Source organism: Tachysurus fulvidraco, chromosome 21, assembly GCF_022655615.1.
Source record: "Tachysurus fulvidraco isolate hzauxx_2018 chromosome 21, HZAU_PFXX_2.0, whole genome shotgun sequence".
Taxonomy (NCBI): domain Eukaryota; kingdom Metazoa; phylum Chordata; class Actinopteri; order Siluriformes; family Bagridae; genus Tachysurus; species Tachysurus fulvidraco.
The window spans coordinates 13,987,762-14,005,656 of NC_062538.1; the positions used below are offsets into that span (position 1 = coordinate 13,987,762).

The 17,895-nt window shown below is 37.4% G+C and overlaps 1 protein-coding gene across 2 annotated transcripts in view; it reads right to left on the reverse strand.

The window, feature by feature from the left end:
- col5a1 (procollagen, type V, alpha 1) overlaps nucleotides 1–17,895 on the reverse strand; it is a 77,069-nt gene that overhangs the window by 24,616 nt on the left and 34,558 nt on the right. For both annotated transcript variants that reach the window (XM_027152796.2, XM_027152795.2), the window contains exons 10-37: nucleotides 16,794–16,835; nucleotides 16,334–16,396; nucleotides 16,037–16,111; nucleotides 13,097–13,189; nucleotides 12,834–12,890; nucleotides 12,664–12,717; nucleotides 12,521–12,574; nucleotides 10,430–10,483; nucleotides 10,128–10,181; nucleotides 9,917–9,970; nucleotides 9,765–9,809; nucleotides 8,216–8,269; nucleotides 8,014–8,058; nucleotides 7,566–7,619; nucleotides 7,295–7,339; nucleotides 5,108–5,161; nucleotides 4,603–4,647; nucleotides 4,450–4,503; nucleotides 3,863–3,907; nucleotides 3,680–3,733; nucleotides 2,339–2,446; nucleotides 1,874–1,927; nucleotides 1,731–1,784; nucleotides 1,555–1,599; nucleotides 1,368–1,421; nucleotides 677–721; nucleotides 447–500; nucleotides 260–313 (exon numbers count right to left, since the gene is read on the reverse strand). In XM_027152796.2, the coding sequence (XP_027008597.1) occupies nucleotides 260–313; nucleotides 447–500; nucleotides 677–721; nucleotides 1,368–1,421; nucleotides 1,555–1,599; nucleotides 1,731–1,784; nucleotides 1,874–1,927; nucleotides 2,339–2,446; nucleotides 3,680–3,733; nucleotides 3,863–3,907; nucleotides 4,450–4,503; nucleotides 4,603–4,647; nucleotides 5,108–5,161; nucleotides 7,295–7,339; nucleotides 7,566–7,619; nucleotides 8,014–8,058; nucleotides 8,216–8,269; nucleotides 9,765–9,809; nucleotides 9,917–9,970; nucleotides 10,128–10,181; nucleotides 10,430–10,483; nucleotides 12,521–12,574; nucleotides 12,664–12,717; nucleotides 12,834–12,890; nucleotides 13,097–13,189; nucleotides 16,037–16,111; nucleotides 16,334–16,396; nucleotides 16,794–16,835 (1,563 nt within the window). The remainder of the gene's footprint in view (nucleotides 1–259; nucleotides 314–446; nucleotides 501–676; nucleotides 722–1,367; nucleotides 1,422–1,554; nucleotides 1,600–1,730; nucleotides 1,785–1,873; nucleotides 1,928–2,338; nucleotides 2,447–3,679; nucleotides 3,734–3,862; nucleotides 3,908–4,449; nucleotides 4,504–4,602; nucleotides 4,648–5,107; nucleotides 5,162–7,294; nucleotides 7,340–7,565; nucleotides 7,620–8,013; nucleotides 8,059–8,215; nucleotides 8,270–9,764; nucleotides 9,810–9,916; nucleotides 9,971–10,127; nucleotides 10,182–10,429; nucleotides 10,484–12,520; nucleotides 12,575–12,663; nucleotides 12,718–12,833; nucleotides 12,891–13,096; nucleotides 13,190–16,036; nucleotides 16,112–16,333; nucleotides 16,397–16,793; nucleotides 16,836–17,895) is intronic.

Sequence of the window (17,895 nt, forward strand, 5' to 3'; positions counted from 1 at the left end):
TGAAGAATATTGGCAGTACAGGTAAGTGACGGATGTTTGGATAGTTATGGATGACAAGTGTAGGGATAAACAGAGATAGCTGGAGAGAGTACCTATAAGGAAAAGGTGGATGAATGTGATAATTCTGTCTTGTAAAATGGGTCGGATTAAAGATGTGGTTAGGTAAGTGAAATTAAACTTAAGTAAAAATGAATTCTTCATGATAAGAATGCATCTTATTTTATGTGTGGTGTGTGTGTGTGTGTGTGGCATGGCTCACTGTCTCTCCTCTCTGGCCAGGGTGGCCAGGTAGTCCATCTTTTCCAGGTGGTCCCTGAAAAATAGAGATAGTGAAAAGATAAAAAATAGTCTGTTTTTTTGAAAGAAAAAAAAAAACAGAAAACGAGAAAACTACCATTTCATTTTCCATTAAATTCCATTTTTTTTCTACTACAAATGCCACTCACAGGAGGACCTTTAGGTCCAGGGAATCCTGTTGATCCTTGAGGTCCTGGCAGACCCTGCAGAATACACAAAGAACATTTATTTAACCTTATCAATTAATTGTTTAAAAAAAAAAAAAAAAGAAATTGCTGAGCTTACTGTAATTTGAAAAGTTTATTTGGGATCTTTAGATAAAAAATGATTTATTGATCAGGAATCTGTACAAAAAAGAAAAAATACTGTAAATTCCTACCCGTTCACCAGGTGGTCCTGGGGGTCCATCACTTCCTGAGTTGCCCTATGGAGGAGTAAAAAGAATGACGAAGAGAACATTGCACATTCTTTATTTTTGTTTTCTTGTATTTGGTATTTCACTATTAATGATTTCTGTACAACTGTTTCACAAATTCTAAGTAAAGTTATAAAAAAAGCAAACCAACGTGTAATTTCATCAAATACAAGTTGAAAGAGGAGCCACAAGATCACATAATTAATCTGTTATATAAACTCAAACTCAACTACTGTATTACTCTTACTACTGTACTGTAAAAAAAATACGTAGAATGATAGGTTGATCAGTTAGTGTTCTATATTATTCCCATCACGCTTGATCTGTAGTCATTTAACAGCAGTGAAAATTTTATTTAATTTGCCAACTGCTTTGATTGAGCTACGTAGCAACATTATAATATGACATGCAGCAGAAAATAGAAAGAAAAAAAAAATACAATAATTTACTATATGAAGCCTTGTTAAAGTTGCCGTGTAACCAAAATGCACATATACACAAGATAATCTTTAAAGTATGTGAGATCTCAGTTTTCAATTTTTAATCTCCGCATCCATATACTGTTTTACTCATTAACAGAAAAAAATTGGTGGATAAGAAAGTTTTATGCTTCATATGAACTCTGATAAATGTTTATAATGAAATTAAAGGTTACCTTTGGTCCTGCTTTTCCTGTGGGTCCCCTGGGGCCTCTTTCTCCACGAGGGCCCTGAAGAGAAAGAGAGACAGAGCACACGAGAGAGAAAAAAGTGATTAAGAGTCATAAAGATTAGAACATATCCTTTTACCAAATATTTTCATTCATCTGTATTCATGAGTTGCTGTAGTCAGAAATATCTTACAGTGGGTCCTCGCTGTCCTCGTGGTCCAGGCTTTCCTGGTATTCCCTATAAAAAGAAAACAGATAAAGTTAATACTTTAACAGTTTTTAGTCCTTATTAGTCACATTAGTCCTTCTGGTTTGAAATGCATTTTGAGTATGTGAGTATGTAAAGTAATTATCATCATACTGCCATACCCTGGCTCCCTTTTCTCCATTGGCTCCTGGGAAGCCTTGGAATCCTTGAGAACCCTATAAAGTAGAGAAAGAGAGAATGAGAAATAAATGTCTGGTATAACAAATAAAATGTGATGAAAGGCAATAAGAGCCACAAAACTTACCTTTGGCCCTTGTCTTCCAGGATAACCTGGCAATCCTGGAACACCAAGCTTGCCCTAATCCAATCCAGACAAATAATCATTTAAAATCATGAGTAAAGCAATAGTCAGATTAGCCACAGATACTCCATGATGCGATTTTGTTATTTGAATAGTCTACAATACATTATTATATGTATATTTTATATATTTAAAGCATTTTTTGCTTTTATGTGACACATAAAAATAAAATATAGAAATAGGATGACTGGTCCATTTTGATTATTAATAAGAAACTACTTAAGAGAAAATTGTGATGCATCTAAAAGTGAATGCTTATTTATTTTAAAGCATACAAAACACACACACACACACACACACACACACACACACACACACACACACACACACACACACACACACACACACACACACACACACACACACACACACACACACACACACACACACACACACAAACTCACACACCTTCTCTCCATTTGGTCCCAGAGGTCCGGCATCTCCGGGTAAACCAGAGCGTCCTTTAGGTCCCTCAGGACCATCCTCTCCTCTAGGTCCTGCAGCTCCGAGCTCACCCTGAGTCACACAAGCACACATGCATATTACTGCAGTTTAGTTGGAGAAACTATGGTCAAAAAGTGATACTGATAAAGGGGAAGTTGAACAAATGTGGAGCAAAATATTTATAGTAAAATATTTATAGTATTTGATTGTGTCTAATAAAGTGTCTAGCTGAAGAAATACTGCCTGGTATGCCACTAAGTCACTGTTATTGGTCAGAATAATCTACCATCCTAATAATATTTGGTCAGTGGTGGTCATGTCATGACATATTTCTTTGATAAACGAGCTTGGCTGACACAATATATCAATGGATAATTGTATACCTACAATGTGGCTTGGGAAAGCAACTGGGGCATGTACAGTAGCATTGCATTTGATCAGCCATATTTTATGCTAGAATTCATTCACATTATCAGCTATATAACATTACACTGGATGTACTGTATACTGTATACTAATTTTGTATTTAGTTTTTTTGTGAAAATTAAGGTAATAAAGGGAATCAAAAAGGTAATTTTCCTAACGGTATATCCTGCAGACAGATATATAATTGCATTCTCAAAAATGTCTTTCCAATATAGACAATTTAGCAAGCTAATTTTCAATCAATTTACTGTATAAAAACAAGACTAAGTAAAATTGACCTTAGTAAATAAAGAAACCAAGCTGTGAAGTTCAATCAGGCCTGCACTCAGTCCAAAAATAAGACATATGCTCTTAACTATAGTTGAAATAAACTTAAATGATAAAGCCGGTTTCCTCCCCCGGTCCAAAGACATGCATGGTAGGTTGATTGGCATCTCTGGAAAAATTGTCCGTAGTGTGTGATTGCGTGAGTGAATGAGAGTGTGTGTGCCCTGCGATGGGTTGGCACTCCGTCCAGGGTGTATCCTGCCTTGATGCCCGATGACGCCTGAGATAGGCACAGGCTCCCCGTGACCCGAGGTAGTTCGGATAAAGCGGTAGAAAATGAATGAATGAATGAATGAATGATAAAGCTGGCTAAATAATCGCCTGCTTTATCTGGTTTAATGTTCATAACTCAAGACGTCTGGTGCTGTGAGAGACATATTTCCCTATGAGGTTGTTTTACCAAATAAAAAAGCTATTTATGAATATATATACGAATTTATGAGGTTCCAGTTTACTAGGTCAATATGTCCTGTAAATATTGGAAAATATTTACCATATCAAATATAGCTTGTGAGCTACAATAACATTCTAGACAAGAACAACATAACTTACCCGATCACCCTTGATACCCATGTCTCCTTTAAATCCAGGGAAACCATCTTCTCCCTGAGGAGAAGCAGTTAAAAAGGGAATTTGGATGTGTACAATTATTTTTAATATATAAAAAAAAAATCAAATAATGCAATGGGACTCAGTACATAAGATATACACACATGACATGAAGGCACACTATACCTTTTCACCCTTGTTTCCTTTTAACCCCCGAACTCCATCAGCACCCTAAAGAGGGAGAGAGAGAGAGAGAGAGAGAGAGAGAGAGAGAGAGAGAGAGAGGGAGAGAGATAGAGAGAGAGATAGAGAGAAAGATTAAAGAATAAATCACTGAATAAGTAACTATTTCTTACATCTTTTAATTCAATTATAATTATCTTAAATAGTGTAGACTGTCTGCCATAAAATACATTGTGTACTGAATGTAATTTATTGTACAAAGTCTTGTTAAAATATCATTATGCTACAAGAAAAAAATTATCAAAAGTCAAAACAATGCCAACATGCAGCAGCCAGTACAAAACAGACAAAATCAGATGAATGTAAAGCAACTTTTGTAGCTGTTTCTTAAAGGCAATAATCTCATTTTGAGGGGAAACTTGGCTCACTTTTAAAATTCTTCTTTTCGCTAAATATATAACTGTCAATAATTTCAATAATCTACACTGGTCTTGCATGAACAAAAACAGGAATCTTTAGGTTTGTAAAGATATATAAAACCTAAGCTATGTTTTTTACTTAGCTGAAATAGAGCACATTGGAGCACTTACTTTCACACCTCTGGGACCAGGGTAGCCTATTGGCCCTTGTGCACCAGGTGGTCCCTGAGAGAAAGAAATAATAGTAGATCATATAAGACATTGGTTCACCATATCACAAATACATAGAAAAATAAATCTTATCAAAAAAAAGATTTTTCTTACCTGGTGACCTTTCTCTCCAGATGGACCTTCCTTTCCTGGGTGGCCCTGTAAATGGTGAGAGAATACTGATCATACAAATAAAATCATTTTGGTATAAACTATAAATCTCTCAACTGTGCTATATATGCAGATTGTTATGTTAAAATCTTGTCAAACAGACTTTATATATTTAGTTTGTTATAGTGTCAAAGATCTGATGTACTGCATATAAATCTAAAATGTTAAAATATATTCATTTTAAAAACATGTGCATACTTTTCTCTCTATATTACATTGTCTGTAATTTTTTTTTGTTTGCTTGTTTTTTGTTTTGTTTTGAGTACTTTGATATCAATCATCCACAACTGTACAGCTGTACGTTATGTACATTATGTGAAACGGGACCTTCCTTTCATGGGTGACCCTGATAGGGTGTGTTTGTGTGTGTGTGTGTGTGTGTGTGTGTGTGTGTGTGTGTGTGTGTGTGTGTGTGTGTACTGTATGTGTGTGTGCGGTTTACACTAACCGGTGGTCCATCGGCTCCTGGCATCCCTGGTAATCCTGGTTTACCTGTTGGACCCTGTAAAGATGCAGAAATAGAAGATTAGCAATAGCAGGAGTAGTGTAGTTTCTGTAGGGGAAAATCGGGATGCTTTAGAAGGAGTTAATAACCCCCAACCCCAGCATCGAGCCCTCACAACGAGGCGATTGGGTGAAGACTTGGCGGCATAGGGGGAATGCCACTTCTCTTAACATGTCTAAATAGAATCATCAAGGGCCCTGGTTATAGAAGACTCAATCTTAAGGCAGCACTGAAATTAGCTAGGCATTTAAGATCTCCAGCAGCACTGATTCGGTGTATTCCCGGCAGTCAAGTCGCTGGACAGAGCAGGTCATCTTAGGGTCCTAGGCAAGCATAGGTACCCTAAGGTAGCTTTCCATATAGGACCTAACAATTTACATATTTACATATATAATTGTAGAGGTGTGTAAATTAACAAAGGCGATATCTGATGCCGTAGTATGCTCTGGCCCCATCCCCGATGTAGCTTACAGCAGGTTATGGTCGCTGAACTGCTGAATGTCCAGGTGCTGCTTCCGAAACCATGTGGGCTTCATAGATAATTGAAAAACTATTAAGGGCAAGGTTGTCCGGTTAGGATGGGAAGGTGTCTATCCCACTCATTTCTTGTAGCAGAGCACATAGTTTAAGAACAGGCCTAGTAAATAGGTGACAATCCAGAGCCAGGGCCAAAGAGCAGACAATCAGGCTAATCCAACCGTCTGCTAGCTGCAATGAGTAGTCACCCAGTGTTCACGAAATAGAGACTGTGTATGAGCTAAACAAAAATCTATAAACACTGCATCGGAAGCAAGGACTGTTACATATAAGATCTCTTGCATCTAAAGCTATCTTATTGTTATTGAAATGATTACTGACCAGAAGTTTATTGTTCTGTGTTTGGGTTAAACCAAACAAGTTTGTCACATTAAACGAAGCTTGTCTACCCGGTTATAATTATATATATCAGCTATGCCTAACAGTCAGGGGAGGAGGTGCTGCAATTATTCATGATGACAGGCTAGATCAAGAATCTAGACATATGTTCAACTTATTTGAAGTTCTTCATTCTATTATAACATTATAACCTTAGGAAATAATATTCATGAAATGTATCAGTCAGGATTTAAGCTTCACTGGTTATAGTTATAAATAACTAGCCTCTGATCAGGGTTGTGTGTCTTTTCTATTTCTTTCTATTACTTGATCTTAGTGCAGCTTTTGTCACCATTCACCATGCTATTTTACTTGATAGGTTAGAACATGTTGTCAGTGTTAAAGGGATAGCCGTCTCCTGGCTCAGGTCTTATTTGACTGATTGCCTTATTTGACTTATCAGTTCACAGATATAAATGGTGACTACTCCAAACATATTAAGGTAATGTTGGTGTTCCACAAAGTTCTGTTTTAGGCCCATTGCTTTTCTCCCTATATATATATAGGGAGAATATGCCACCCCTTAGTGCTATTATTTGTAAATATGGTATTTGCTTCCACTGTTATGCTGATGCTCATTAGGGATAAGGATGTTAGAAATTTATAGTAACTTAATTTTGAACTTATGTTTGAACTTTATTATGTTTCTATACTTCTGTAAAGATGCTTTAAGACCATGTGAATTGTTAAAAGTGTTATAAAAATAAATTTAATTGAAATAAAAATAAGGATATCTTTTCTTATTGTCATGGATGAAGCACCTGCCTCGTCCTCCGATCGCCACCAGAGGGAACATACTCCCGAGTATTAGTAGCTTCCGGACTACACTTCCCCTAACCCCTCACTGGGACTGATTGCACCGCCACCTGTTCCCAATCAGCCACTGCCTATATAAACGGACTTGAACTTGATTTCTGTGCAAAGTCTCGATTTGCCTCGGCTGTGCGTCTCTTGTCTTGTGATTTTCCGGTTATTACTTTGTTTATATTTCTGCCTGACAATTCTCTGCCGCCTGCCCTGACCTTCTGCCTGTTGTATTGACCACGATCGTCGACCCTTGCCTGTTGTACTGCGAGCATTCTAAAAAAGCCTGCAAATGTATCCTCAGCCCTATGACGCTTCATTACACTTATACCCTGTATTTATTCTCTTCACACAATGTAATTACATGAAAACCACCACAGACAAACAAAAACACATAAGCACACATTTTACCTTCTCTCCTGGTTGTCCGATGGCTCCTTGAGGTCCTGGAAGTCCCTATAAAAAGGAATTCCAAGTTAGAGAATCCTAGATTTCAAACTCAGTTGAAAAGAGGGTTTTAGTTTAAATACATCTAACATTTTGCAGGGCTTCTGTTGGTGTTTATTATTATTCTGCAAAAATCTGAAACTGTAAATCTTAGTTACTCTTGCTAGGTTGGCTGTGGGAAACTGACGAATCTGTACAGAAACCAATAGTGAATAAAGTATGATCCCATGCTTACCTGAGCACCAGGGTTGCCTTGCTGTCCTGGTGGGCCAGGCTCCCCTTGAGGCCCCTGAGGGTAAAACAGAGTAAATGTATAATTAAAAAATGATCACTACAGTACTAATATTGAGAGACAAAAAGTGTGCTGAAGGGAAACATATAAATTGCCGTTACATATTAGTTTGATCGCTCTCTCTCTCTCTCTCTCTCTCTCTCTCTCTCTCTCACTCTCTCTCTCTATGCTTATATATGTCTGATTACTATCAGACATATAAACATAGAGAGAGAGAGAGAGAGAGAGAGAGAGAGAGAGAGAGAGAGAGAGAGAGAGAGATCAAACTAATCATCCATGACAAAATTAAACAGCTATAACTCTAACGTGAAAGTGAATACAGTAGATTTCTAAATAAACAGCATGATGCTGCAACTAATGCCTACAGTATGTTTATGAGAGGCACACTCACAATGTTTCCCTTCGGACCAGGATGACCATCCATTCCTGTCACGCCCTGTAGACAAACAGTTAATTCACATTATAAGAACTTATAATCAGATCAACACTCATGATTCATTCTTTTATCTTCAGTAAGCTCTTTATTCTGATCAAGGTAGTTGTAGTTGTAATTAAAATACTATATACTCTTTAAAAATAGATGTGAGACTTACAGGAGGCCCAGGAGATCCTTGAGGTCCTTTGGGTCCTAACAAACCACGAGGACCCTGAAATAAACATTTTGATAATTACTAACAGTGTACAATAAACTGACCTCTGTGTTTAAAAGAATAACACTATATAACAAAATAATGATTTCCTCTGTCTTTCCAGCAAGTTTGACAAGTTCAGGATGAACATCAAACATAACGTCTTCTCAGAACTCATATGCAAAACTCATATGTTTGTATGCTTGAGAGAGAGAGAGATAGAGACGTTACATTACAACCCATATACTGTGATTGGAGCATCCCCTGCTGGCTATTTTATGGATGTGTAATTCATCTCATATTAATGTTGTAATTATAAAGGCTGTGTGGAAACAGGGCCCTGGGTCAGTGATTGTTTGTAAAAGGAGGATAAAGCTCGAAACGATAAGTGTTTTTCTAATGAATGCTCTGTGTTTCAGTAAATGGTGATGAGGAGGGGATAGACAAGCCTTTGTTTTGGGTTTGATGTTTTGAGTGGTCACAAGTCTGTATGATTGGAAAGTGAGAAAAGCAAGTTTAAAGGATCACACACCTCTACTTAATTATAGTAAGGAGTATTCTCTGTTGCAGAGAGCTGTGGCAGAGATAAAAGACTGAGAGAGTGTGTGTGAATGTGTGTGCAGTTAGAATCTAGTTATATTCTAGTTAGTAAAGCGCACTGTTTCAAGTTTACTAAGCCTGCCTACAACTTCAGAAATCTCTACACTAGATGTCAAAAGCGAAGAGAGATATACTGTCATGATTCCTCATTACTGGGCAAACTAGACAAACCCTGGCTGGCATTTTCCAGACCCAAAACCAAGTGCTCCTGAAGTTGATGTAGCTGAAGCAACAACCCCAGGCTGTTTTAAGTACAAGCAGAAGACTGTCTGCACCCCAGAACAACACAGTAATCGCCTCCACTTCCTGACATTTAGCAATTTCTGCTGCCATTTGCATTCATTCCAACAGCTGGGGTAACCCATATCCATTCAGGTTATACTAATTTGTGACTCTTCCTTGTGATTTGTTGGGAGTCCCAGGAATGTGAGTGACTCATGGACAGAATCCTTTGTCCACACGCTGTATACAGCACTGCCTTTTTTGACAATATTATCATTTACATTCTAATGTGTTTTAATGACTAGCAGTGGCACATGCAGCATCTGAGGGTGCACTGAGATGGGTGGGACTCTCAGCAAACCCAAAGCAGTGTGCGAATCAGCTGGTGAAAGTATGGTATCTGGGCTGTTCTTAAATTGATAAAACCACAGTGATTGCGGCCTGCCCGAGACCTAAGACCAATACGGGGGTAAGAGGGTTCCTGGGGCTGGCTGGCTATTATTGTAGGTTTGTGCCTAACTATTCAGGTACAAGCCCTGTTGGAGTGTCGTGCCATTTGTTTAGATTCCCACTATCATAATAAATGGGGTACAGTGCAGAGTAATATTTATGTTTCTTTCCCTCACTCTTCGTTTGTCTCGGTTTGTGTGTGTGTCTGTGTTTATTTGTACGCATTTGGATTGGAACTCACTGATTCGCCAGGCAGACCTCTAGGTCCAACCTCACCATCATCCCCCTGGCAAATAAAAAAATGACATACATTATATGAAAATTACAGCAGTGAGAGATACTGTACATGGGTGGAAGAAGAGAAGAAGTAGTTGAGGGCAGATGAGGACTCACTCTTTCTCCGTCCTCTCCTGGGGGTCCAGGGGGTCCTTGAGGTCCTGTTTCACCCTAAATTACAAATACAGAAACACTTATCCATAAAATTTGGTTTGATGAAATATGATTAGTGTTAAATTATTTATTAAAATTGTAAAATTGTACAAAATGTAACAAAACAAGTAAATAATAATACTACTACTAATAAAGACAATTGCTTGCCACTTACCCTATGCCCCTTTTCTCCAGGTAATCCAGCTAGGCCATCAAAACCTCTGTCTCCCTACATAACACAAAACACATTAAACCGGTGGATTTACAGATGTCTTGTGTGTTTGCCAGCTGTATACATTATACTGTATTTAGTGTGTGTGAGAGAAAGGATGAGAGGCATTGTGTGTGTGTTTGTGTGTGTGTGTGTGTGTGTGTGTGTGTGTGTGTGTGTGTGTGTGTGTGTGTGTGTGTGTGAGTGTAATATACATAATAATATAAATGTAATAATAATATAAATATTTAATGGTACGTGTTTACCTTTGGTCCAGTTTGTCCAGGCATGCCTCTAGCTCCATCTGCTCCAGGACGACCCTGAAAACACACACACACACACACACACACACACACACACACACACACACACACACACACACACACACACACACACACACAAACACACACACACGCACATATACAGTACACACACACACAAGCTGTGACATTACATTAATAATTACATTAAAATTTGCTAAATTTAAGCAATGAAGACAATTAATATACATTTATTAATGTTAACCAGAACACATGCTTGCTTATCAATGGTCAACTACAAAAACACACTCATATATCAAAAGACACATACTGTATAACCCCACAAGATGTCCAGCACACACTTCATTAACTAAACAATTACATCAATCTAAATGTTCCAAAATGCACATCAATCAACATACATTTAATACAGATATTCCCTATATTGTCTGGGACATCATTTCATGTGTGAGAAATATTAGTGTTTGTGTGTGGGGGATATTAGTGACTGTGTGAGGGATATTAGTGTTTGTGTGTGAGAGATATTAGAGGTTGTGTGTGAGGGATATTAGTGTTTGTGTGTGAGAGATATTAGTGTTTGTGTGTGGGGGATATTAGTGACTATGTGAGGGATTTTAGTGTTTGTGTGTGAGAGATATTAGAGGTTGTGTGTGAGGGATATTAGTGTTTGTGTGAGGGATATTAGTGTTTGTGTGAGGGATATTAGTGTTTGTGTGTGAGAGATATATTAGTGTTTGTGTGTGAGAGATATTAGAGGTTGAGTGTGAGGGATATTAGAGTTTGTGTGTGAGAGATAGAGGTTGAGTGTGAGGGATATTAGTGTTTGTGTGAGGGATATTAGTGTTTGTGTGAGGGATATTAGTGTTTGTGTGTGAGAGATATTAGTGTTTGTGTGTGAGGGATATTAATGTTTGTGTGAGGGATAATAGTGTTTGTGTGTGAGAGATATTAGAGGTTGTGTGTGAGGGATATTAGTGTTTGTGTGTGAGAGATATTAGTGTTTGTGTGTGAGGGATATTAATGTTTGTGTGAGGGATAATAGTGTTTGTGTGTGAGAGATATTAGAGGTTGTGTGTGAGGGATATTAGTGTTTGTGTGAGGGATATTAGTGTTTGTGTGTGAGAGATATTAGTGTTTGTGTGTGAGAGATATTAGAGGTTGATTGTGAGGGATATTAGTGTTTGTGTGAAGGATATTAGTGTTTTTGTGTGAGATATATTAGAGGTTGTGTGTGTGGGATATTAGTATTTGTTTTGAGGGATATTAGAGATTGTATGCGGGGATTTTAGTGCTTGTGTGAGGGATATTAGTGACTATGTGAGGGATTTTAGTGTTTGGGTGTGAGAGATATTAGAGATTGTGTGAGGGATATTAGTATTGTTTTGAGGGATATTAGAGATTGTATGCGGGGATTTTAGTGTTTGTGTGAGGGATATTAGTGACTATGTGAGGGATTTTAGTGTTTGTGTGGGAAATTAGTGTTTGTGTGAGGGATATTAATGACTATGTGAGGGATTTTAGTGTTTGAGTGAGGGACATTAGTGTTTGTGTGGGAAATTAGTGTTTGTGTGAGGGATATCAGTGATTGTGTGAGGGATTTTAGTGTTTGTGTGAGGGATATTAGTGTTTGTGTGTGAGGGATATTAGTAATTGCATGAGGGATTTTAGTGTTTTTGTGTGAGGGATATTAGTGTTTGAGCACGACAGATAGTAGTGTTTATATAAAAGGGGTATTAGTGTTTGTATGTGAGATGTATTAGTGATTGTGTGAGAGATATTAATGATTGTCTGTGAGGGATATTGATGATTATGTGTGAGGGATACACATGATGTGTCAAGGATACTTAAAATTGTACAAGCTATAATAGATATAATATACAATTCTGTGAGGAATATTATGTATTATTAGTGTTTTTGTGAGGATTAGTAATGTTTTTGTTAGATATTAGTGACTGTTTGAGGGCATAGCTGGATAATATTTTGCATCTAGACAATATTTATAACTATCAAAAATATTCTGCTATATTACCAAAATTATATTCTGCAAAAATGATTTCAAAAATTAAACACACTTACTCTTCTACCAGGCTTTCCAGTAGGGCCAATGGAACCCATAGGACCACGAGGACCCTGTATACATACACATTCTAGTATTAGAATTCCAAAGTACACCAGAAATTGAAGTGTTGAGTAATTATGGGCAGAGTTGTTTCTCAGACCTGAAGTCCCTGCTCTCCAGATTCACCTTTAATTCCAATCACACCAGGAGAACCCTAAGAAATTTCAATTAAATAGAATATAAGGCAATGCAATAGAACTGTGACTAAACAATAAAAAACAGAGACAGAGAAAAAGACAGAGAAAAAAAATAAACAGAAATCAACCATACCATAGGTCCTGGACGACCAGTCAAGCCCATTGGACCAGGTGGACCTCTCATTGCCAGCTATATGGAATGCAGACAAAAACATGCTTAGTTTGTGCAAGTATGTGTAAACTGAAATAAAGCTGGTATTCCAAATTATGAGAACTCCTGTGATAGTTCTGGCAAATATCTCAGCACATATGGACTATTCCTTAGTGAAGAACAAAATGTTCTAGCCTTGCTTGGAATTTGCTGATTATGTATCTGATCGAAGTGTGTGTGAATACCCTGGCCTGCTGCATGATGGCTTGCATCTGAGCTTCTTGGGCAGAAACCGCAGGTCCTTTATGTCCAGCATCTCCTCCTGTGCTCATCCGGAACTACAGAGAGTGTGGTAGAGAGACAAAGAGAACGAGAGAGTATCAATTATTTATTAGTGATATTTTTATTAGAAACGTAACTACATTGCATGAAGAGTGATCGTCAGAGTGTAAGTGCTGCCACCTAGTGGCTGAAAAGAGTCACTACACTTATAAAAGAGTGCAGTATTAAACTCCAGGTCTACCAACTTATATAGAGATTTTTATTTTCCCTTTTCCAGCATCAAGTTGCACCCATGGTGGCCTTACAAATCAGAACTATAATAGTGTTTAATCAGGCAGAATGCTAATGATGAGAGTACTAATGCTAAAAGTGGCATTATTACTATTTTCTGGCTTGCTTTATTACCATTGGAAAAAATGAAAAGATTTTTTAAAAAGGTTATAAAATGTTGACAAACCTTTGTTAAAAGGGCTTAGTAATGTAACAAGAAAAAATTATTTAGAGTCAATTAGAATAATTTTACTGATGCCAGCTGTACCTTTGAACATGGATGTGATTGCTTTATTCTGAACACGGCTAATTATCACAGTCATCAGAGAAATTATTCTGATTAACTAGAGATCAGATGTTTTTGTAAAAAGATACATATTTAATATTTTCTGGTTTCAGCCGGCATCAAACTCCATGGTCCGCAAAGCATGCATGATCTGTCTCAGCTGTTGAATGGTAGCAATCAGGAAAGGGGTAAATAACATTTTTAATGAACTTTACATGTACCATGGAACACTGACAAGGCATCATTAACAAGTACAGAAAATAAAGCAGCACCGTGACATCACCAAGAACAGGATGTCCATCCAAAATTAATAAAAGGACAAGACCGAAAAATATCAGGGGTGGGGGAGTAGGGACTGCCAAGATACCTTAGGCAACATTAGTTAACTGCAGGAATATCTGATAAGTAGTAATTGCTCACTGCATGCGACAACAGTCTCTCATATTCTTCACATATCTGGACTACAAGGTAGGATGGCTAGCCAAAAGTGCTTTCTCACAAAAAACACCAAAGCTCAACTAAATCACTCCAAGCTGTGTGGGAAAATATAATAAATCTCTAAATCCAAAATGTATGTTTGCTGCAAAGAAAAGTCAAGAAAGCTATACCCATGATGCAACATGGTGGTGCAGCATGCTTTAGGGTTGCTTTTATTTTGTCAGAGCTAGGACTTTTATCAAGGTGAATAGAATCAATAACAGCTTAAAAAAAAAATGGTTTTGATGGTTTTTAATATGTTCTTGCATGGCAAAAGTCAAGATGTACCACACTGAGTCTTTTCCAAAAAGACTGAGTGATGTAATAAAATCAAAAGGTGCTCCAACAAAGTATTATATTGAGGTTATTTATGTCTATACTGTATTATTGTAAGTCTAGGTACTTACTGACAAGCTAGTCAGTAAGTTCCATTTTAACAGGGGTGTGTAAACTTTTTTCATCCACAGTAGTAGAGAAGAGATTAAACTAAAGAAAGGAGAAAAAGAACATACTATAGAGGTGAGATTTAAAATAAAGTATCAGAATGGGAATCTTGTTATATCACTGCTTACAAAAGTAAAATTTAACACCAAAAATAACAACTTATTTATTATTTTATACTGCCAGAGAATTTATAACTTTCAATGGTCCAATACTCTGAACTACCAACACTGCTAATTCCTGAACTCATTTCCCAGAGATGGAATCCTGACTTGAGTGAGATTATAACTGTTGTAGTGTTGTTTTAGTGTAGGAACAGGGGATAAGTCTTTATACACATGACACCACTAGGTTGAGCTAGCTGATTAAAGATGATTATTTATCATGTTTGTGGATTTCCTCTAGATTAAAATGCCATAAAACCTCACAATAATAATAATGATCATCATCATCATCATCATCATCATCATAATTATCATCAGCTGAGTTGGTAGGAAAGCAGACACACACCTCCACACACCTCCAAACTGAATTTATGCTGAGCATCGAGCATTCATTTATATTTTTATTTAGTTTATTTATAACACGGCCTAACACTCAGAAGTGGTAGCACAAGTAAGGAAAGCTGGCTCTTAAACCCTCCCTGCTCCAGGGGTGCTGAAAAGCAACCTCCAAAGCTGAAATATGTGAAGGAAAGAATAATGTAATGTAATTTGTGTCAAGAATAAAGGCTTCTTCGTATTATTTGATTTTGCTAGATATGTTACGCTATCCTTTGAGACTGTTTAAAAAAACAGGAAGTGATTCGGACAAAACAAATTTAATTTCATTAAGTATTCCTAGTTTGATGTTAAAGCTGAATCTGGCACTGATTATGGGATAACCTCATAATCGCAAATTTTCTAATTCAGTTCACACCCATGAATTGCCTCTCCCTCATCACCTGACAGCAACCAATTAGGAAGGGTGAAAACAAAGACAGCTGACTGCATCTTTTCAATATGCTACCCCATGTGACATTAGGAGGAAAAACATGGAGGGATTGCCCATTCCAGGTTCATGAGATCACAAACTTCGATGACTGTCTTGTGTCTTTGCGACTGATTGAGCGAGAGAGTGAATGCCACCCTTCCAACATGAGAGAATGGCCAATTTTGCTCTCTATGACTCCCAGCCATAGATGACTGTGGAATTGAGCATATGAATTCCAGACACCAAAGCAAATACTTTACTGTTACATTACTCAGGAGCTGCTCCTGCATTCTTTAGTACAAGAAGCTGACATGCCAGGCCTTTATACAGCTGGCATTCCTCAGAGTCAAGCTGTCTCTTACATATACACACACTCACAAAATAATATACACACACTTTTTGGAAGAAACCTGTCCAAACCTGTCAAACTACAAGACTGTGATTGTATTTTACATACAGGCAACATCAGGACGGTCCCTGGGGGTCCTGGCAGTCCATCAGCTCCTGGAAGACCAGGGCGACCAGGAGGACCCTAAATTGAGGAAAAGATTGTGGGTCATTGTAAGACACAAATTATTTTTTTTTGAGCTTACAAAAGGTATTAATAATTTTAATTTCAGAACCTTATGTCAATCGGTAGCTATTAAAACTAGTACAGAAACATGCTTCACAATAAGAGTAAAATTGGTAATAATATAATAGTTATAATAGATATTTTTATCCATATATAGAATATACTGCTGCAGATACTCACCCTTTCTCCAGGCTCTCCGGCAGAGCCTGGGGATCCAGATGTTCCTGGAGGACCAGGTAAACCCTGCGAAAATATTGGAGCAATGTCATAAATACATAAACACACACCTACACACATACACACACCCCTACACACAAACACATGGGTCTAGGCACGTGAAGATTAAGCTGGAGTTCACTTACTTTCTCTTTTTCCAGTCAACTCAGGATTCAACTTAACGCACTATTTTGTGTGTGCATACTTTAAGAATTTACCAATTTTTTTAAGAATTTAAGAATTTAAGAATTTAAAAAATACTTTAAGAATTTACCAATTAGGAAGGTACCAATTGTGTCAATAATGGGTGCAGAATTATGATTTATTTTAGCAAGCATGCTGATTTACACTAAATACACACAAAAGTGAACTCGCAAACACAATCACAAATACACACACAATTTACAAATTCAGACAGACTTACAGTTGGGCCCTCAGGACCAGGGGGGCCCTCCACCAACATTCCCTGTGGTGGGAGAGAGAGAAATAATGAGAGAGTGAGAGAGAGACATCAGCACTTTGTAATATAACTGTTAAGCTTCTATTGTCACTATTGTTTTTTGGCTTAAATATGTCACAAACGTGCAAGAGGCAATTGGAAAAAAAAAGGTTTAGGGTAATAATACAAAAAATATCATATACTTAGTCAACTATGAATTTGGACACATGTGCATCTGCCAACAATTCTGGATTAAGTGATTCCTTCAGTGCCCCACTTCTATAAAAATACATGCAAAGTTGCTCTGTTCTGGGGTTTAGGCTTTTCAGTCAGTATAAAACCTAAGAGGTAGGGCAACCAGGTGGAGAATGGTGCATGGAAAGTTAGCCATCTGGATCTGCATTCTAATGCTTTGTGGAACAATGAATAGGTCTAAGAGTGGTCTGTGAGCCAAAAGTCGGGACATGGCACTACGCAAAAGAGGAAATGGCTTTTGTGTGTGAGGGTGTGTCAACATTTGGATACAGTTAAACACATCAAATAGCACACTGAATTATCATATGCCTGACCAGCAAGTTATAAATGGCTGTGTATGTGTGGATGAAAAGAATTCCTGTATTATCAGTGCTGCTATGATAGAAAAACATTTAATAACAGCCAAAATGTATGTATGGGATAAACACACAAAGTGACATTTGTTTGATTAGCGACAGCTGCTGAGCATCACCAGTCACACAGGGGAGTCTAACAAACACAGCACAATAAACAGAGGTGATGGAGCTGGAGTGAAAAAGAGACACAATGGGGAAACAAAAGCTCTTAAGAGTCCAAAGAAGGACAGGATAGATTTCCACTGTATGTAATTAATTAGAGTTTGGACTGTTTTATATTCTAGCAAACCAGCAGGACTGAACTAACTATAACCACATTTCCTTGACTGAAGTCCACATGGTGTGAATCAAAATCTTTAGGAATTATTTCCTTGTTAATTTTGCATGCATTTTTCACTCTCCATGTGACCAAAGAGAGAAAAACATCTGTAACTTCAAATTCTGAATTTAACTAAATGAGTTAACATATTCAAACA